This window comes from Clarias gariepinus, chromosome 10, assembly GCF_024256425.1.
Source record: "Clarias gariepinus isolate MV-2021 ecotype Netherlands chromosome 10, CGAR_prim_01v2, whole genome shotgun sequence".
Lineage (NCBI taxonomy): Eukaryota > Metazoa > Chordata > Actinopteri > Siluriformes > Clariidae > Clarias > Clarias gariepinus.
In genome coordinates this window covers 13400546-13423042 of record NC_071109.1, presented here as the reverse complement: position 1 = coordinate 13423042, position 22497 = coordinate 13400546, and the positions used below count along the sequence as shown (strand labels likewise).

Below are 22497 nucleotides of genomic sequence, written 5' to 3'. Positions count from 1 at the left end.
TCTTAATTTCTGGAGACATGTCCTGTGGTCTGGTGAAACAAAAATTTAACTGTTCATCCCTAATGATAAAAGATATATTTGGCGGTAAAAGGGCGAAGCTTTAAAGCCAGAACACCATCCCAACTGTGAAGTATGGTGGTAATATAAAAAGAAACTGTTGCATTTTAAAATTAGATGGCATCATAAAAAGAGCAAATTATGTGGATATATTGAGGCAACATCTGAAGACATCAGCCAGGAAGTTAAAGCTTGGGCGCAAATGGGTCTTCCTAATGGACAATAACCCCAAACATACCTCCAAATTAGTTAGAAAGTGGCTTAAGGACAACAAAGTTCAGGTATTGGAGTAGCCCTGATCTCAACCCCATAGAAAATTTGTGGGCGAAAAGGCAAGTGCAAGCAAGAAGGCCTACAAACCTGACCTAGTAACACCAGTTCTGTCAAGAGAAGGGAGCCAAAATTCCAGCAAACTATTGTAGAAAGCTTGTGGAAGGATGCCGGAACGTTTGGCCTAAGTGCAACAGTTCGAGGAAATTCTACCAAATACTAAGGAAGTGTATTTAAATTTTTGACTGATGAAACGACAAAAATTCTCCCATGCTCGATTCCTGACATTTAACAAATGCAAAAAAAATATGTTAATATTTATTGATCTAAAAAAGAAAAAAAATGTTTGACAGGAAAGAAGCTTTTGTGTTTTTTTTCTGAAGTGTATGTAAATATCTGGTTTCAATTGTATATCTGGTTTCAAACCCTTTCCATAAGTACAGTCAGTGTCCTTCTTCTGCAGTGCCTGGCATAATGAGCTTGGATTTTATGCTAAATATAAATTGTGAGAAGGCGCGTGTGCTTTAAACTGTAACTGTTTCTGCGCGTGCAGTGTGCTTTAGTGAGGGGAGTTCAATCTTAGACACCACGGTTGATTGCGTGGAGCACGTGATTCACGTTGCCAGGAATGCGCGCGCACACAGACCCTACTATCTGCGCGCGCGCGTTCCCTACAGGCTGAGTGTCTGTGTAACAGCGCCTTTAATCAGACATGATCAGACTCAAGCCGAGTGTATTTTCTACTGCAGAGGAAAGTCTTTCTGATCAGCTCTCCCAGCCACACCGAGGACTAACTGGATAAACGATTCGACCATTCTAAATCTTGGGTAAACCATTTAACAGTCTTTCCTTTTCCTTTTCAAATATAACCGGTATGTAAGAACTAGACTTTTTCCTCATTCTGTATTTCTAAACGTTATGCAGGTGCATGACTGGGTCTGGCTTACACCTACACCTACACTTATCTTTAAAATAACTGCTTTAAACTGAAACAAAACTAATTGCAACTAAGTTTTCGAAAGATGATTTCCAATGATGATGAATAGGAAAGAGTGCTGCGATCGTAAGTAAAAATAAATAAATAAATAAATAACAACGAATAGTGCGTTTCAGTGCTTAATGATTGGATCTCCAGGCTGTTTACAAACACATACTGACTAAGATCAGATTAAATATTTAAACTTCTTGTTAAAAACTTATCTTTCGTGCATGCAAATGTTAATGCTTTGGTTTGATTGTGTTTTACTTTTAGGAAAAGATGCGCATGCAAATTGTAGACAAAAGCTAAACATTTCATGTGTGTACACTTTATAATTAAGGGTGGCTCTTTTTCAAATTGAAGCGAAGCCAAAACTAACATGCATGCAGTAATAAAAAGTTCTTAGTACGGGACCATTACTGACACCATGTACACATTGATTCACATCCAGTAACAATTGAGGTGTAGCCAGTTCACTTACACGCATGTTCAAAATGTTTACCCAGGCATTATTTCTTTATTCTTTTATTCCTTCCTTCATTTGTTTATTCTCCACTAACAGCTTTATCCTGTTAATTTGATCTGCACACACGCACATTTTTTTAAACATAAAAATCATTTTTTATACATTCCTCTAAAAATGATTTGTAACAAGGCTTGTTGTTAAAATTGCTCTATGTCACAGACCACCATGTATACACACTCAGTCATAGCCACTCTGACAACCAGACAAGTTGAAAAACCAGAAGAACACATGGAAACGGTGATGATGCACAGAAACACATGCAGTATCTGTCTCCCCCACAGGCAGTAAATCAAGCTCAGGATTTAACCTGGGACCCTAAAACTGTGCATTTCATTTTATGCTGTTTATATGTTTTAATTAATTGCTTTATCTGATTAGTATACTTTTTATAGCTTGAAATGAGCCTAATATGCATAACAGTTAAACCTCCCCATAACCCCACATCATAACGTAAGCGTCTCTCCTGTGGTGTCTTAATGTTTGTAATCTGTGTAATTTTTGTGTTTCATGACCGTTTATGCTTTTCATTTTTGATTTACTTTAAAGATCCAAGAAAATGGCAAACAACACCACTGAGTTGTCCTGTCCCTCAATTGATGACTTCCGAAACAAGGTCTACTCCACTGCCTACTCCATCATCACCATTTTCGGCTTGGTGGGGAATGGCTTTGCATTGGTGGTGCTCATTCGGACCTATCGTCAATCTTCGGCCTTCCATGTCTACATGCTGAACCTGGCGGTGGCGGACATTCTGTGTGTGTGCACACTGCCTTTCCGCGTCCTCTACTATGTGCAAAACGGCAACTGGATACTGGGTGATTTCCTCTGCCGCATCAGCTCGTATGCACTCTATGTCAACCTCTACTGTAGCATCTTCTTTATGATGGCCATGAGCTTTACACGCTTCCTAGCCATTGTCTTCCCTGTGCAGAATTTGCGCATGGCCACTGAGAGGCGGGCACGAGTTGTCTGCATCTGCATTTGGGTCTTCATTTGTGCCACCAGCTCCCCGTTCCTGGTCTCTGGCCAGTACTTTGACACAAAGACCAACAAAACCAAATGCTTTGAGCCACCAGCGGAGTCAAAAAGCCTTAAGAAGCTGGAGGCTCTTAATTACTTCTCACTGGTGGTGGGTTTCCTTGTGCCATTTCTAGTAATCCTGGTTTGCTATGTTGGCATTGTGCGTGCACTGTTGAAAAACTCTAATGCAATGAAGAAGCAGCAAAATACACGCACTAAGGCCATCCGCATGATCGTAGTTGTCATGCTGGCATTCTTTGTCAGCTTCATGCCCTACCATGTGCAGCGCACTGTGCACCTCCACTTTAAGAAGCAAGGCGCTTCCTGCGATGAGATCAACTTCATGCAGAAGTCTGTGGTCATCACACTGTGTCTGGCTGCTGCCAACTCCTGTTTTGACCCCATGCTTTATTTTTTTTCTGGTGAGAACTTCCGTCACAGGCTCTCGACTTTCCGCAAGACATCAGTAAATTCACTTAACATGAAGCGAAACCGCAATTTGCCATCGTCTTCCCGTCCTCTGCAGCAAAGCGAGCTGGAAAAATGCAGTAGCTTAAGCAAACTTGGGTAGAGCTGAAGATGGCAGTGTATTCTGGGTAAATGAAGAAGCAAACAGTGAACAAGGATATAGAAGCAAGTAATGAGCATGATAATGTGGTTGGATTTGTTTGATATAATATAAAATGTATTCATAAGAAATCACATTAACCCACTCATTAATCTAAGGCCAAATCTTACATTTTCATATGAATTCAGGTGGGCAAAGTGGTGACTTATGGAATTAAAGAGAAACCACTGTTCCTCTTTATGGATGCTAAGGTTCAACCTAAAGGACATGAAGTAAGCTCAGTATTAGAATGGTCCATGAAGTGAAAATGTAGCTTACCTGGTTTATTGCACTTCCTTTTTCAGAATATTACTTATTAAAAAATATTCTAGAAAGCCTAAAAAGATAAAGGCAAACAGAGATTATAAACTTACCGTAAATGGACTAATGCTCAGCAGCCTGCTTACAAAAATGTGTACACTGTATTAATGATGCTGCTTTATATACGTAAGGCAATGAGAAATTACCACTGGCAGACTGCTTTTTTTCTTTTATTATTATATGTTTGTATAATTGACAATCAGGCCCAAGTTGCTTGTATTTTGTAAAGTGCCTTTTGTACAGTATGTCAATAATTGGAAATGTTAAGGCATTGTGTATGCAGTGTGCAAATGCAACAAGGCATATTTATATACAAAAGACAAATTCTATATACTGTACAGTACCTGACCAGCGGACTTATTCACACCTAGTGTCAAATTAGAGGTGCCACTTACCTACATACATACCATGCTATTTGGGAAAAGAATATTGTGCTCTGTACAAAGATTAACCCAAACTCACAATTTACCTTGGGGCGTTGGAGCTGTGAAGCCAACATTTGCACTTATTTCCCATGCAATAACCAGGCAAATGAAAGAAAAAAGTCTTCATTTTCCAATGATATTTTGGGCTTTAAAAAACAAATTTGTGAGATTTTGGGCTGGACATTTTGTTAAGACCTTGTAGCTCTGTCCACAAGGGTGTAATTACTACAGTCGACAGCAGTTACTGTCATCCTTTAGTTCTAGAGGTACTAGAGCTGGTGGCTGCTGACATCTAGTGGCCGATAAGATAATTGCATGAAACTATACATTCGGTAAAACGGAACATACTGAACTAGCGTACTAAATAAATACAAGAACAACAAAGTGCTCTATTAGTAAATGCTTTCTTAAATATATGCACTAAAGTTGAACAGTATAATATGTCATAGGATTTAATAAGAATAACGTAAATTGTCTATTACACAGGTAATGAAGGACCCCTCTCCTAAACATTTTTAATGATTTTTCCTGCTCTATTATTCCCATTTACTTTCAGGAATGGCGTTGATTAGCTGAATAGTTAAACTAGGTGTGATAGAAGCTGGGAAAACACTAAAATGTGCAGGGCAGGCAATGCTCCAGGAATGGGAATCACTTGTTTATTATAACGTTGCAGCTTTAATCAACTAAATGTAGTAGCATGAAGGTGTGGCTGAATTTGGGTTCACTTGTTGCTTTAAATATAATAAAACAAAATATTGTAAAATTATAATGATTATTAGTTTTTTTGTCAGTTTAAAATATTATACACTGCCCAGCCACAAAAAAATTATAATAAAGTTGAGCACACCCCAAGACTTCTTTGACCACCTTTAGCTTTGGTTCTTGTGTACAGTCTTGTGCTGAATTTACATGTGATATGATTCATGCACTTATCTTCTTACTCTGATATTGCTCTGGTATAGGATCAATCTTAACTCATAAGACCACCATTGCTCCAAAGTCCAATCTTCCTGATCCCTGGGCAATTGTGTTTTTTCCCCTGATTTTTCCTGTTTTCTTATAGACACATAGCTGTTTAATCCCAATTCTGTTCATCACACTGTTTGTCTCATGAAATGCTCATATTCTTACTAATTAACATAGTTAAGATGCATAGTAAAAAAAGACAGTAGAAATCAAAACTAAGTCTTTAAGTGATGTCCATTCATGATATTTTTCTGACCACACTCCTTCCATGAGGTTAACGGTTCAGCACTATCCTTACAGGTTTTATTAAGGTGTTGCTCTTGACCCAGTTCCAGTTATTTTACATATCCTAAATTGTTCTCTGCACTTGATGTCTGCTGATAATTTGACCTTTATGAAGTGATGATTTTTTTTTGTTTGGCCAGGCAGTGTATTTAAGACTGTTTAATAAAGTACATAATTTATTATGTTTAGAAGTTCAAACATTTAAAATAGGTAATGGACTTTTGTTTAAAAATTACAAATTTGTAATTTAAAAAGGAAGACAAATGAAATCCCAAATAGGTGCCATTTTTTTTAGTGCTTTATTTTAATTTTTACAATTAAATGATTCATTTTCTAATGTTTTCCTCCAGCCTCAAAATCACTTCTTATCTTGGAACCCACACTTCCATATCTAACACTCAGCCTAAATCAACACACAACACAGAGTATGGTACTATTGTAGATACTTTAAGCTGTATGAGCGACTAATACCATTCTAGAAGAAGTAACTGTGCAGTATGTTATGACTGTGGCTCTCATGATGATCATTTATGTTTGCTGTGTATTGTAACAGTGCTGTAAGAGAAAGCATATGAAAGATGTCTTTTGCATATTGTACATTGTAGGCTATTTGTGTTTATTACAATAAAATTTGAAACCACAGGTAAATCCCTTTTAAGGTCATACCTTTTGGATAAGTTTTATATATATATATATATATAGGCAACATGGTTCAGTAGTGGTTAGCACTTCGGCTTTGCATCTCTGGGGTCAAGAGTTCAAGACATTAGGTTAACCGCTTTTCCCAAATTGCCTGTTGTGTGTGTGTGACACGTGTGCATCCTGTGGTGGATTGGCACCCTGCCTTGTTTCTCAAGTTTTCTGGGATAGACTGTGTGTGTGTGTATATATATATATATATATATATATATATATAGCCAAACCTCACCCATCTAATTTATTGAATTCAGGTGTGCCAAACATCAAGCACCTGGACTTGCAGACCGCTTTTACAAACATTTGTAAAAGAATGGGTTGCTCTTAGGCACTTGGTAAACTTCAGCGTGGTACTGTAATAGGATGCCACTTGTGCAATAAGTCTAGTCGTTAAATTTCCTCGCTACTAAATATTCCACAGTAAACTGTTAGTGGTATTATAACAAAGTGGAAGCGATTGGGAATGACAGCAACTCAGTGACAAAGTGGTAGGCCACGTACAATCACAGAGTCAGCTGATGTCCAGACGCATAGTGCAGAGAGGTCATAACCTTTTTGCAGTCAATAGCTACAGACCTCCAAACATCATGTGGCCTTTGGATTTGCTCAAGAACAATGCATAGAGAGCTTCATGGAATGGGTTTTTATGGCCGAGCAGCTGCATCCAAGTCTTACATCAGTCAGTTAAATGCAAAGCATCGGATGCAGTGGTGTAAAGCACGCCGCCACTGGACTCTAGAGAAGTGGAGATGTGTTCTCTAAAGTGACGAATCACGCTCCTCCATGAGGCAATTCGATGGACGAGTCTGGGTTTGGTGGTTGTCAGGAGAACAGTACTTGTTGAACTGCTTTGTGCCAAGTGTATTCTGGTGGAGGAGGGATTATGATGATGTTTCCAGTGAAAGGAACTCTTAATGCTTTAACATACCCAAACATTTTGGACAATTTCATGCCCCCAACTTTATGAGAACAGTTCAAGGATGGCTCCTTCAAGTTCCAACATGTGCACTAAGCATGGTCCATAAAGACATGGATGAATGATTTAGGTGTGGAAGAACCTGACTGGCCTGCACAGAGTCCTGACCTCAAGAATGAGGGATGAATTAAAGCGGAGACTGCGAGCCAGGCCTTCTCAGTGTCTGAGCTCATAAATGTGCTTCTGGAAGAATGGTCAAACATTCTTACAGATACACTGCTAAACCTTGTAGAAATCCTTCCCAGAAGAGTTGAAGCTGTTGTGGCTGCAAAGAATAAGCCAAAATCATATTTAATTCTATGGATTAAGAAGTGGATGTTACTTAAGTTCACATATGCATGTGAAGGCAGGTGAGTGAGTATTTTGGTAATTTATATATATTTATATATTTACAGTGTTAATCCCTGAATGATTTGGGCTACAATAAGCCAAGGAATGTTGTACATTCAGATCCCCGCGTTTTCGCTTCGAACTTTCCTCCTTGCTTCCTTCCTCCCACTATGGGAAGACCCTAGTCAGCCTTACGGAATTTCGCTCGCATTGCGCATGCGCACGATCCGAGCCTGATGGCGATGTAGAACCGCGAGATCAGGAATTCACCTCAGATGTCCCTTCTTTCAGCCGAGTGGAGGTTGTGGTGGGGATGAACGTGTACACGCAGACGTGCAGAATAAAGCGGATCTCGGGGACGGATTAAAATCGTTGTTTGTTTTTTTTTTTGTTTTTTTTTTTGCGTTTCACCACCACCTCGTGTAATCCCATGCGAGCTGCGTCGTCCATGTCTCCTCCGTTCCGGCACTATTGCGGTAGGCAACGACTCTAATTTCCTCTCTTCACATCAGCCATGTAGCGAAACGCCGCCGCTTCGAAGGTACGCGTTTGGGGTCCTGTCCGATTTCCATTTGCAGACTACTCCCTCCTTATGGTCACCGATTCAGACTACGCCCTGTTCGTCATTAACTGACCCTCATCATTTTCCCAACTTCCGCCTGGATCCAAATACTTGGAAAAAGCAAACCGGTTTTTATTTATTTATTAATTAGTTTCTTTAACAGAATTTTTTTTTTACTCACAACCGCTAACTAGTTAACTTATTACGAAATATCCTTTAAGGCGTTTTTCCCCACAGTAAAAGCCTTTAGGTAGTTGTGTAGTTATAGGGATTAACGGTAATGTTGCTAAGGGTGCTGTAGTCTGATTCAATACGTGGCAGCGGTTTATTTATTTATTGTATTTACTGGATAAAGCTACAATCATTTGCTCTATTGAATGGTCAAGTAAACACTTGTGCACTAGCTGCGTGTTTAACTGGTCACTACTGGTCTACTGTTCCCAACAGCTAAGGGTTGTTTAGTGTCCTTTTATTTGTTTGTTTGTTTATTTTAATTTAGCTATTGCTTTTATCTAAGGATTAAGGTTAATCTAAAGCTTAGGGCCTTGCTTAAGGAACTAGTAATTCCAACCAGAGCATTAGTCTCTATTTTTATTGAATTGTATTCTATTCTATTTGTCAGACCTGTTTCACATTCGGTGTAGTGGTTAGTGCTGTCCTTGCACCTCCAGGGTCGTGGGTTCAATCCCCGCCTCAGGTCTGTGTGCATGGAGTTTTCATGTCCTTCCTGTGCTTTATGGGTTTCTTCAGAGTACTCTGGTTTCCTCCCACAGTTCAAAGACATGCAGATTAGGCTAATTGGCATTCCCAAATTGCCCGTAGTGTGTGTTTGTGTATGCGTCCAGATGAATTGGCACTGTTCAATATTTACCCCACCTCATGCCCCTAAGTCTTTTGGGACAGGCTGCAGGCCCCCGTGACCCTGTACAGGATAAGCGGTATAGAAGATGATGATTTACCAAAAACAAGGATGATTTGAATTAATATATTTATTTTTAATTTATTAACACATTCTGCTGCTTTTAATGATCATTCATAATTGTTATTAAAAATACTAATGATATGGCAGGTATTTTCCAGTTCTGCCTCACATTACTCAAAATATCATATAACGTTGATATATGGATACGGTTTTCAATATCATTACGTAAGTTATCACACTTCTGTCTCCAAGTCTCAGAAAAGCTCAGAGTTTACAGATGCATTACACATCTTTCTATATTACAGAACCTTTGTGGCATAATGGCCTAACTACACTTCGGTCTTATTGGTGAATTGAAAGTTTTAGATCATTCGGTTCTCACTGAATGATTCAAGGCCGTGGGAATCAACCTCCTCTGTTACACATAACATTATACAATAATTAGCGTGATGTGTAAAAATTAATCCATCACACGAATGAATAGTAATAAAGGTAGCATGTTACACAGACAAACTAAGGACTAGCAGTGGATTACAACTGTGTGAGTGTTATTAAATTGTTCCTCAGACAGAAGTAAAGTCTGTTCAGGTATTTTCCCTGTTCTGAGGCAAGGTTTTGACTTCCAGTGCTGAATGAACACTTGCAAGTTGAATTGATACCTACAGGGGTGTATTAGCTCAAACAGTCTTCATTTAGCTCCAGATGGATGTGTGTGCTTGTTTGTTCAAAGCAGCGGATTTTTGCTGCGTACGCTGCTATTCTTTTTTTGCAGGACTGACTTTACCTTGGCTCTTGTTAGTCTGATATGAGGAAACATTTGCTTGTGTGGGTTTATCAGGGAAAAGGAAACACAGGCAGAATGTGTCACACTGTATCAGTCTAGAGTTATACACCATATCCATGAGCTAGTCTGTTAGCCACAGACCTTGAATAGGAAAACTATATTTTAATGTATCCTTGTTAAAAAGTGGGCTTATTTTTGGACGTCTAGTGATGTATTCCAGAAGAGTGTAGAGAAGGAAGGTGAAAGGAGTGGTCACAGGAAATCGAGGCTCCCTGTTTCAGCATCTTTTGTCCTGTAAGGGTTTGGTTTCCTTAGTGCCCCGCGTCTGGTGTCACACCTTTCAATGCCTGGCCTCATGCTGGATGCCCTGAGGGCATTTTCACACTCTGATCTAATTGTTTGCTCTCCTCATTCCCTCCCAGTGACACAGGCAAACTGTAACATAGTTCACACAAACTGGAATGAAGTAGCAGTTTTACGGCTAATAATGTTTTAACAAGTGATACAAAATAAAAAATACCAGCGTCACGATTTCAGGATGTTTTATTAACGCAGTTAAATAGTGATAAATAATTTTTTTTTAAAAAGAAATGGCTAAACCTTACTTTTAATAGACATAAACGGCTACAAATGACCTTTGGAGCTTCAGGCTACACCGTTAATCACAAAAAGATATGAATCATTGCCTTAAATGCACATAATGATTTGTTTGTGCATATTACACTCCTGTGGATGACCTAGCGGCCAAAATGTAACAGCTCCGAAAGTGAGAATGCACAGCATGGAAGCTTATTCTCATCAACAGAGCTCTTCCTATAGCTCAGTGACCAATGACCTTTGAGGATGTAGTCTTCCATATCAACAGCAGCAACAGGAAAGGATTTTTTTTCCCAGCAAGTAGAATTTACAGACTTTAAAAATTACAGTACATTTGCCTAGACTACTAGTCACTAGTAAATGTATACTGTCAGTCCATTTCAGAGCACACACATACATACAGACACACACTACAGGTAATTTGGGAACACCAATTAGCCTAATCTACATGTCTTTGGACTATAAGAGGAATCCCACCAAGCACAGGGAGAATATGCAAACTCCGTGCACAAAGACCCGAGGCCACAGTTCTAACAACTAAGCAACCATGCCGCCTTCTCTTGAACATTGCATTCCAGATAAGGGATTCCCTTCAGTGGAAAGTCTTTCCACTGAATTTTGGGATTTTTTCATTCAGCCGCTAGGGCATTAGTGAGGCTGGTTTCTGATATAGGGTCAGAAACTTGATGTTCCGTGGAGTCGAGGTCAGGACTCAGCTCAGGCCTCTTGAGGTCTTTTACTCCAACCATGTGTTAATGGAACTGGCTTTGTGCATTGTCATGCTGGAACAGGATCGGTCTTCTTAGGTTCAGTGAAAGAAAACTGTAATGCTACGGAATACAAAGATATTATATACAATTGTTTGCTTTATGGGTGCAAATGGGAGGTCACACAATTTTACACACAATAAATTAATCTGCAGCCCCTAATATGAGCACATGGGAAAATTCAGAGTGTGCAAAAAATCTTTAAAGAATTGTCGTAACAATCATTAATGATACAACCACTTGTTATCAAGAGTCTGTAAATAAGTTATAAAAGCACTGTAATATTGATATTAGTATTATTTATCATAATATTGATATTATAGAATCATACTGTATCACCCAGAGATAAAAGTTATAAGCTAAATGCTATTGAGCAAAGGTAAGTAAACAAATCGCTTGCCTGGAGTTAGATGTATTAATGTACATCTTTTTACATACAAACATCTTACTCTTAAAAATATTTTTAACAATTAGCATGTATATGTATACTGTATATGATATTAGCTAGCGGATTAGCATTGGCACATGTCTGTGCAGGACTAAACAGGGCTTTAGGTGCTTTATTCAAGAGCAGCTGTTGAACAGAAGCAAATGGAAGGAGCAGGCGCCCGCCGATGTCAAAGAGTTATTGTGTGGCACTGGTGCCCTTGGCCATGGGGTGCCTGGCACTGCCAGGGCTCTTCACCCACAATCCCACACTAAGCTCTCACCACTTGCGGTCTTCTATTAGTGTGAGAGAAATTAAAAGATAAAGAGACACAGGAATAACTGAGACTTTATTATTCACGTGATCTAAAAAAAAAAACCTTTACTAAAGTTACATCCCTGGTCAAATACCAGCGTACCATCTGAGCATGCCATCCTTACAACAATTACAACTATATAAAATAGTAATTAATCATTGATAATACAGTAAAAATAAAATGTCATTACAGAGAAATATACATGATTATATATATATATATATATATATATATATATATATTCAGCCATACGCTAATATAACGATTGATGTAATGTTGCTTAATAACTTGAAATTCGTATAGACTTTCAAAATTTGACTTTGGCAAGTAAGTGAATATAAAAACAACTTTACCATCTGTTAGTCTTAAAGCTCTACTTGGTGTGAGGAAAGCTGTAAAGAAAAAAAGACAAAACAGTCCAATTTACTATAATGTACCACTCACAGGGCTGCCAAAATTGTCAGTAATTTACAAGAATCAAATGCAAGCATATTTCTTGAAAAGTGTTGTAATGTTGTATAATATAGTATATGGTCCTGCACATCTGCCTATTTGACTGATGCTTATTATGAGAAAATGTACTGGATTATGTATTATTATATATTTACTATATATACTGTAAACTGAAAGTTGTTTATTGTATTTCTACAGTACTTATTGGCAACTTTTTTATGGCCAATTGTTAATTAGCCTGTAGTTAAATTTCACATTTGTTGCATCACAGCACTGGTGAATTCTTAATTCTGATTGGTCAAAGGTTGTTGATTAGTACAAAGCCATCACATCATGGGTTTTTAGAGAATGTTCAAGTCAATAAAAGGATGTTTACCCTCTTTTACTGCCCTTGCAGTGACTCCAGCTATAATTAATGAAAGGATGGATCCCCTGAGGACCATTCTATCATATAGGATGTTATGTTATTTGAAAATTGTTGTAACACCATGTTATATAATTAACAAAACGATGTTGCATACTATAGTTTAAGCTTTGTGGTGGGAGCTGTTAAAGTTTTTTGTTGTTGATAATGTCTTTCATGATCTCACTGTAATTAAAAAAAAAAAAGTTTAATTTTTGTTCCCTTGGTCTAAGTGGTTGTCAGTAATCGCTTGAAATAACAACAAGCTTACTATGTATTTTTAATTTAAATCTCAATAAACGAATTATTGATACTAATCTGCATACTTAATTGACCACAAACAGAGCTGCAGGCTAATTTATCCATGGCAATAAAACTGAGGGAGATGGAGTTAAATCTTTTAGAAAATTCACACAATGTTGAGATAATATTTTGGCATTTATGCTTTTTAAAACCATTTGACCCAAAAAAACATACATAAAATATTCTTTATCCCCTTTTAATACCTCTTGCATCTTCATCAAGGTGTCTCCTGTGTCAGCACTTTGTAACATTCAGAGGTAAAGCTGTAAGTTTACATGAATAGGAAAGATATTACAAGCGACATTTATTATTATTATTATTTTTATTTATTTATTTATTTATTTATTTATTTATTTATTTATTTATTTATTTATTTTACTTATTTATTTTTACTTCAGAGTGAAATAGTAGAGTTTTGATAGGGAAAGACTGTTTACTGTTTATGTGCTATAATGAAAGTGATCACAGGAACTAATGTGGTTTTGTGGATGCTACACAACATTAAACAAAATATAAAGAGATAAAATGTTGTTCATTTAGAATAGAAGAATAATTAGTTGTGAGATTGCTGTAGTATAAGCAAAATAAAAGTACTTCAAGATGTGTGGGAAAATAATCTGGTTCATGTCGAGCTGCAGGATCCGGCTGTTCTGTTTATCTCATAATAAATGCTGCAATGTTTAACCCATTACACTCATTCTTCACTGTCATCTTTTTAGTTTATATTTAGGTACATTTATAAAAATTACTGTGTAATACCACATTCTTAATGCTAAATGTCTGAAAATGATGAGATTGGGGAAGAATCAATTCAGTGAATCGTGTTTCTTTTATGTGTCGATTCATGTACTGCAACATTGACTCCATACTCGATTTTTTAAAATCGCTACCAGAATTGCCATTTTTCAGTTTGATCAGCCTCTGACAATTTTGTACCAAGTACGCAAGCTTTCATGAATTTACATAATCAAAAGTGTTAAAAGGCCTCTGATCAGCTTTTTTTCTTTTTCTCCAAACTCTGTGAGCAAATTACTGTAGTTTCGAAACCTACTTATTACACACATCTCAAAACACAGCAAGCGTGTATTAGTCTCGACAAACCTCGCTGTTAGAAGGTGCATATGCCTCGTTAAAAGCTGTGGACACTCACAAAAAGCTGTCCGTGCTGTGATCGCAACCGACCAACAGACGTTTGGCTTTGGAGGCATTTGAGGTGATAATATGTCGCAGTTTCTGTATGATCTAAACTAAATAGGCGCTCTAAACTATTCATATATTGGTATCCCATGTTGTTGTTGGTCTTTGGTCTGCTCCCGTCGAGGGGTCGCTACAAGCGGACCATCCGATCCGCGCACACAACCTGGTACAGATTTTATGCCGGTGCCTTTCCTGATGCAACCCTCCCATTATATCTGGACTTGGGACCAGCACTGCATCCAGGGGCTGAGGTCTGGGCATTGGCATCCCGCGTGGTAGGAGTAAATTGTTCGCTACTTTAAGTTTGTTTAAAAATCGTAATTATAGTGGATGACAGAGATATGTGCTGCCCAGTATAAATGTAGCTTTTTATTTTTATTTATTTAAGTTAAATGTTGAACTCTTGCATTTAAAGTTAGTTTGTATTGTTTAAATGCTGCGGTTGTTTTTTTTAAGTGAAAAATTAATAGAGACCAGGCTTCATTAAATTACGCAAGTTCAATTCAGTTGTAAAGCTGTTGAATAAAGCTAAGGTATAAAACTAAAAGTTTTTAAGGTATGAAAAATTATAACAAAATATACTAAATTGATAAATTCATCAAATAATCAATTTACAAAAAATCCCAATATTAATTGAATCGGCACCTACTGTAGTTATCGTGATAATATTGTATCAAATAGTCACTGATGTTTAACATTACTGCTGATTTGGATTTAAACCTCGGTACTCAGCCATTTTCTCTGACTCTCCTGGCACCTTCTCTCTTTCCCTCTCACGCAACATCATACAGGTAGATCTGTTCGAGTGTAATACTTATGAGGGAAGCGTGTGTGGTCTGAGCTCTCAACTCTCTGCAAATGCAGGTCATTTCGTGCTCTGGCACCGTGCAGGGTTTTCTGTCACATCACACGTGTTCCCCGTGTTTCCTGTTTACAGCCTGGGCTGGATTTGTGCTGAAGAGTGAGCAGTTATTGGCTCCAGATGGGAAACGGTGCATGGAGTTTGGAGCGACAAAGAGAAAACGAGAATCGGACCACATCACTGCATTTATTTCTTTTCTCTTTTTTTCCCACAAACCAGAGATTTTGTGAAGAGGGTTTCAACTTTTCCGGAAGACTGTGTAGAGGTCAAATATGTTCCGATATGAGGGAAAAAGTTCCGTGTCACTTTCGCAGATTTCTCAATCTTTGAATAAATGCTCAGTCTGTTTCAGACCCAGATCACAATGTGGAATATTGATTTGCTAGAGAATTGCTCGTTTAAAAAATGGACTCTTATGAGAACCTCATATATTATTGCGAGAAACAAAACTTCATTAAAACCCATTTTAATTTGTCTCCATGTACAATGTTTCATGTATTGAGTGGCTGGTGATCCAGTGCAGAATACTTCATCGTATTTTAGATTCTTTTTTGCCTATTATGTAATGCTTACTCTCATTTAATTAAAATTGTATAGTGTGCTGGATAAACTTTTAAGATGATGCTTTGGTTGAATTCTGGGCTTTCTTCCCTTTAAGTCAATGCATAGAAAAGTTAGTACAGGTACTCAGCAACGAAATGCAGTTTAGCATCTACCAGACATGCAAATAAGTAGTCTATATGCATCAGTGCAGTATTGGCCTTGTGCAAATTATAAGTATTAACTAAGTTAATATAAATCGACACGTGCAAGAATGTAAGAATACAATATAGCACATGTTATGTTCAAGCTTGCAATTTTGTTACATTATGGGTTTAAACTTTGATATTTTCATTGGCCCTGTATATATTATTTTTTCTTTTTTTAACTTAAAGATTTCATTAAACATAGAGCAGGCCTGTTACCTCACTATTTCATTACTAAAATCCTCCTAAGTTGATGTCATTGTTCAGTCTGAGATCGCATTGAAATAAAATCAGACCTGTATGTTATTCAGGACCACATACGAAAGTGGCTGAAATCAGAATGGAAAAGATCGGAGCTCCTGATGTGTCTTGTGCTGTTCACACTGTTATTAAGAAAAAGGTCTGAGTCATGAAAAAACAGGCCACTTTTATCTGCCGTTTGCATGTAGCCAAAAAAAAAAGTGTTAATTATTTGGGACTTCTTCTGTAATATTACAACTGTATGGAAATATTTATTCTCCTATTATGAAATGATATTGACAGTAAGATACTCAATACTACAATGTTAGATTAATTTATTGAGAGGCCACTGGTAGGCAAAGACAATGTTATGTGATACACCAGTTATATGATACTTCAATATTCTGATCCGGTCTATCTCACTTAAAGCTCTTGCTTTTAAAACATGACCGCAGTGTTGTGCTGGTATACTGAAGCCTAGTTCACATTTACATGGGTATTTTTTTCCAATCCTTGGGCATTGGTAGCTCAGTGGTTAAGGTGTTGGACTGCTGATCAGGAGGTTACAGGTTCAAATCCCAACCTGACAGAGTTACTGCCCTTGATCAGACAAAATTTAAGTTGCTTTAGATAAGGGTAATAATTGGCTATACAACCCTAACTGTAAAAGAGGACAAGAGATAGTAATCGTTTTTTAACAATCTGAAAATGTAATTTTTTCTGTACACACAGCAACATGGAAAACAGAGTTTTTAAATATCTTCGCATCGGAAGAGGTTTTTTGAAAGGTCCATTTTTCACTGATCTAAAACAGAGGTTTTTGTGGAAGACAGCTTTAAAGCTTCAGTTTAAATACCCATGTACATGTAAACAAGTTCTGAATGTTTCAGATATTTATCATTTTTCTTTTCTTTATCTCATAGGAATTGATGTCCATGAACACTCTCTTCAGCTATGATGACAGATCAGCACCTCCCACTTTTGGAGGCCACGCCCGTGTTGGCTGAAATGCCCCTCCACCCGCACATGCTCAGCCGAGACGGCATGCAGCAGGTGAGTGACAGTGTGAATGAGGAGAGAGAGATGTTGAGGCAGCAGGCCTCATTCTTTATATGTAACTGATGATCAGTTTAGATTGGATCCTCAGGGAAACTAATTTCACATTTTAGGACAGTGGATGGGTTCAACGAACATTAGGTTAAATAAGAAGCTTAAGATAATCCACTTATACATACAGCATGCATATGCTTCATACATTTTTTCTCCACTTTAATGCAGATTATAGATTTTTATTTTTACCGCTGAGTCATATTCTTAAACTCTTTTCTCATTCTATTGAGACTTCACAGGATTAAGCTCTAAGCACAGGGTTTATTACAAGACCAAGGCAGACAGTCTAGAAAGCACGCTCAGAGTGATAAAGGGACACAGGGTCAGATGAGAGGCAAACAGATAACACCAGACAAGGTCTAACCCATAAACTATGCAGGACTAAGTCAAAACTTGACGCTGAGCAAATCTGATCTTGCTGCATTTGCACTTTTGTCCAAGTTTTGTGACTGCACATATTGTAGTGCTATATATACTTGTATGTACTCGGAAATACACGTTACGTGACAAATAAAAATTAAACCGAAATTAGGTTTTGTTTTAACAAGTCATGAATTAGTAAGAGAGTCTATTCATTCACTGATGTTAATAGGCAAAGTAAAAAAAAGATGGGAGGTCATATATTAGGAAATGTCTTAGGTGCTCAAACCATCATTATCACTAGCTGGTTATGTATCTGGGAGAAGTCCACATGGGCGGCAGAGGCTCAAATCTTGTCTGACCTCCACTCTGTGTTGGTGAAGTCTGCATTTCTCCTCATGATTGGTGGGATTTTTTTTAGGTAATTATCACCCCATTCAGTGTGTACCCTGTCTTATGCTCTGAGTTTTCTGGGATGGACTTCGGGACTGCCTCAACCCTACACAGAATAAGCAATATAGACCATGGATGGATGAATGGACGGTTGGATGAATGAATAAGGCCCACTTGTTTTCTATTGGGGGTATAGATTCCCAGAGGCATATCCTATTGCTCTGGCCATTGCTCTAGACCACAAAGGCTACTCTAATAGTGTTTCTCAACCAAAGTGACATTTAATTAAAAAAAATAAAAATAATAATAAAAAAAGGTGGCAAAGCAGAGTTGTATGATAAGGTAGAAAGTGCTATATTTGTGCAGAATATTGGCCTCTCTATGCCTTAACTATCCGAGATGATCGAAAAAAAAAAAAAACATTGGCCCCATTCTGTAACTGCTCGTGTGATAATGTATTCTCTGTTAAATTATACACTTTACATATAAACGTTTGTGAACACGTTGACCAAACACACCAATATCGGCTTTTTAAACAACACATTTCATATGAATATCCAGTGATGTTTAGTATTAATTAATCAGTTTGACCGCAAAAAACAGGTTTCCACGCACAATTTTTTAACATGCATTAATTTGGGGATGTTTTTGTCCGCAGAAAAAACACTATATATTCTTATTTTAGAGGTTTTGAACTCTCACAAGCACGAGTTTTGCTGCATTTGGGAGACATTTACGAAAGTTTATTTATGAGAGAAAATTAATGAGACGGCTAATGCTACAACACTCAGGAGACACGTCATTGCTGTGTGGAGATGTGAGATAAACGAATTGTGTGAGGAAACCTGTTACGTTTAGTGTGCCTAGTTATGTGTGTTTTGCAATCAGGATTTCTGAGCCCTATTAAAATTGTATGGGATCACAGAGATTTATGCAGTTGGTTGATGCATAAATAACTTTATAAGGCACATTCCTATACAATGGTAATGTGCTGCCTTTAAAACCTGAAGTTAAACAGGAACTGGTAGGCAAAAGAGGCTGATGATGCTTTAAAATAAAAATATTCTATTATTTTTAGTATTCCTTATAATCTTCAACAAATGTTTTATATAAAAAGCTTTTCTTTCCTTCTTTTAATTCACTGCCAGTGCCTGAGTACAAACCACAGCACCGAAGTTTGCTATAATTTTTTGAGAAAAAATCAACATGTTATTGATACTAACTTGTATATTTGTAGGACCACAAACCTAAGTGCAAGACAATTTATCCTATGTGACGAAACTGTGGGACGTGGAGTTAAAGCGTTTTGCAAAACCATACAAAATTCACACAGATATAGCTAAATAATTTAGATTTTTTTTTTTTTTTTTTTACACTCTTGTGATTCAAAGAAGCGCTTGTAATATTTTTGGAAAACATCATCTAACATCTAAAAATAGATGTATCAAATTTTGCAGTCAAGTTATTTAATTATATTACCAGACACGCTAAACATAACAAACTTTGCATGGAAGTGTACGCTATTACACGTTATCACAAGTTTGCATGATTGCTTTTGTTGTTTGGTAAAATAAGAATAGTAAATGTTAAACATAAGTGAACTATGTTAATAATGGATGCCCCCGAAAACATTTCAGACAAAAAAAAGGAAAACTTTTGATTGTTGTTGTTAATCGACATCATCATCATCATCATCATCAACAACATTATCATCAACAACATTACTCCGTTTCTACCTGTTATTACTGAAAAAAAGTACAATTTTCTCTGTTTCCTTTATGTGTGCCATTGCTGTTACTAGATTTAGGGTTGTTCAGTAAGTGTTTATATGTAATTATATGCTGCTCCTTATCGGTGGTTTTTGACGGGTGTCATAGCAACTCTAAGAATTTGATAAAAAATAATTCTGTTGTCATTCGTCTTTAGTTTAGTAGTCTGTTTGGCACTGCATCAGCTTCCAATGAGCATTTTAAACTATGATCTCATTTCATTATTATGGATTTTATTACAGTGTGCTATTATTGTCTGCATTACAGTGTAACATGGTGTGCTATTGTCTGCTGAAAACATTGTCAGGATGAAAATCCTATTATTTCATCATGTTAGTTTTTAACAAGATCCTTATGCTCCCTTGTGTCTCGTGTGTGTATGTGCACGGATATGTCAAAGGTATATATAGTATATAACTGCTATTTCCATTATAGACAGCAAATTTGTTTCGCATACTTTTGTCTCAGGCATATCAATCTTAAATCTTCTATAGCCCAAACACATTAGTCAGACAGTCCTGAGTTTTTTAGAAACAGGTATTAAGGTAATAATCCTGTGGGTTTTTTTTGTGTGTGTTTTTGTGAACAAAACTTTGTGTCATGTGAGTGAAAGCTCAGGGTTTATCCGAGCTGAGCTGAGAGAGGAGAAAAGGAGAGGAGCGAAGTGTCTGCATTCCTCACAGCCACACTCTGCCAGCAAAATTTCCAGGAAGAGGAGGCGAAAAGAGGGGGGAGGGGGGGATGTAAGGGGCTGGAAGTGTACACATCCGGAACTCGGTTCTGATAGCCTCGGCTGATGGGAGGGTGTCAGCCTGTATGTGTGTGTGTGTGTTTGTCTGTGTGTGTGTGTGTGTGTGTTTGTCTGTGTATGTGTGTGTGTGTGTGTGTGTGTGGTTGTGTGGGTGGGACTGGTGTGTGCTCTTCTCAGCATGTGTTTTTTTTTTCACAGTTACTCTCACGAGTGTGTGAAGCAATAGCTGGTATGTTTTACTGTAGTGTTTATTGTTCCACAGAAGTTCTGTACAATAGTATATTACCTGTTTTACAGTAAAAAAAAAGTGTTTTTTTTACTCTAGTCACTTTTCCTGACGATTTTCAATAGCCAGAAGATAAATCACTTTTTCAGTTATAAAATCAAATCTATGCAAAATAAATACATACTAAGAAGATACCAGATATAGTACAGTATTTAGGCAAAATAAAAATTAGATATAAACAATTTCTTTTTCTTTTTTTTGTTGTTGCATAATTTATTTGCATATGATTCAACATTAAGAAATGTTTTACAGATATTAAATACATGCAATTGGTTATACCCCAGTTTATCCATTCCAAAGCACACTCTTTTATGGCCACAAGAAGAAGAAGAAGTGTGGGTAAATCTTTTATTCATTCATGGCTCCCCCCTTGAAAAAAAAAGCCGCATTCCATGCCTGCTTTCCCATCGTTTGGCCCCCAGATCAAAGCCTGCTGGGAGCTCAAAGGCCACACAAAGAGCAGGAACGAGAGCTCGGGTTGAGACGTGGCTTTTGAGCAACTTTATCTCCTTGAGAGCGACCGTCAGATTAGCTTTGAACAGTCCAGGTCACTGCGTCTAACTGTGGTGTCCATCAGTCCTGACAGGGGGAGAAGGAGATCCCAGGTCACCTTTTCAGCTTTAAGCTTTCAGACCTTGTAACAAAAACTTCCCACGCACAACAAAAATCCACCTGAGGAAACGAAGTTAAAAATAGGCTATTACCAGTTTATTAGACCGTGCTATAAGGCATAGAGGATATGTGATTATTCATTCTAATTAAGCCTCAGTGACTAGGGTATGTGACTCAACCCAGGCGGTGACTGAACTTCCCAACACTCCCACACGCACACATTTTACCAGAAGCCTTTTTTTTTTCTTCTTTCTTTTTGACACTGACTGGCTCTGATCGTCATTGAAATCACACAAAGAACTAACGAGCTGGGTCAGATGGTGTGCGTGTGTGTTTTATGTACCTGCTTTATAACACTTCCTAAAGATTAAATTAGTTCCCTTTTTGTCTGCCGTTTTGGTCTGCGTGCATATGGGCTCTGCTAAGGACCAACTGTCTCGTCCTATTTTATGTCCTATTGCTGAAGTAGGAAAATGACCAAATATTTACTCCGCGCCTTTAAACCGGCTTCTTCAGCCCAAACACATTGTGGGATTGTTTTGTTTTTGCACAGATGAAGCAGCTGCTTGACGTCGTTTGTGGGTTTTGGTACGAGATTGGAAGAAACCTGGCTGTCACTCCAGTTTGGCGAACTCTTCCTAACTGTTGCGCTAACTCTCCTATTACTTTAACTCTCGAATAGCGTAATCCTCTTGGAGTCATTTATTAGCGATGCCTTGTTTTGAATGTGAGTTATTATACACTGGACACACAGTTCTGCAAATCGAGAAACAGCTGATCTAGTATGGCACAATGTGATAGCAGGGAAACTGTTCCTTCATTCATTAAGCCTGCACTGATGTGAGATCAGAAAATGATTGCAATAAAGTCAAGTAGGCTTTGTCATTTCTGTCATCTCACAGATGCAATGCATAACAAAATATATTTAACTTTACATGAAACAGTGGCAGACTAGAGGATAAATATACACAGTGACAGACAAGACAATTTCACATTCATCTATCTGTACATTTTCCATACTTATCCTTACATTCTTATCCTGTGACTATTCCATAGAGCTTAGCGCTGACATACACACTCACACCCCCAATTATATGGGAAAATTGGACATACCAATCAGCCTGCTGTGCATTTCTTTGGATTGTGCGAGGGAAACCACTAACCAAGCAACCCATC

General features: G+C 37.7%; 2 protein-coding genes across 3 annotated transcripts in view; both read left to right on the top strand.

Moving 5' to 3' along the window:
* Positions 1-1046: 1046 nt before the first annotated feature.
* cysltr1 (cysteinyl leukotriene receptor 1) lies at positions 1047-6094 on the top strand. Its single transcript, XM_053506122.1, has 2 exons — positions 1047-1154; positions 2379-6094. The coding sequence occupies exon 2, from the start codon at positions 2389-2391 to the stop codon at positions 3421-3423; it is 1035 nt and encodes a 344-aa protein (XP_053362097.1). The 5' UTR covers positions 1047-1154; positions 2379-2388; the 3' UTR covers positions 3424-6094.
* A 1592-nt stretch (positions 6095-7686) lies between these two features.
* The window catches only part of LOC128531661 (fibronectin type-III domain-containing protein 3A-like), a 38727-nt gene continuing 23916 nt past the window's right edge, over positions 7687-22497 (top strand). For both annotated transcript variants that reach the window (XM_053505718.1, XM_053505717.1), the window contains exons 1-2: positions 7687-7937; positions 16964-17093. In XM_053505718.1, coding sequence (XP_053361693.1) covers positions 16995-17093 — 99 coding nt within the window. In that variant the 5' untranslated portion in view covers positions 7687-7937; positions 16964-16994. The remainder of the gene's footprint in view (positions 7938-16963; positions 17094-22497) is intronic.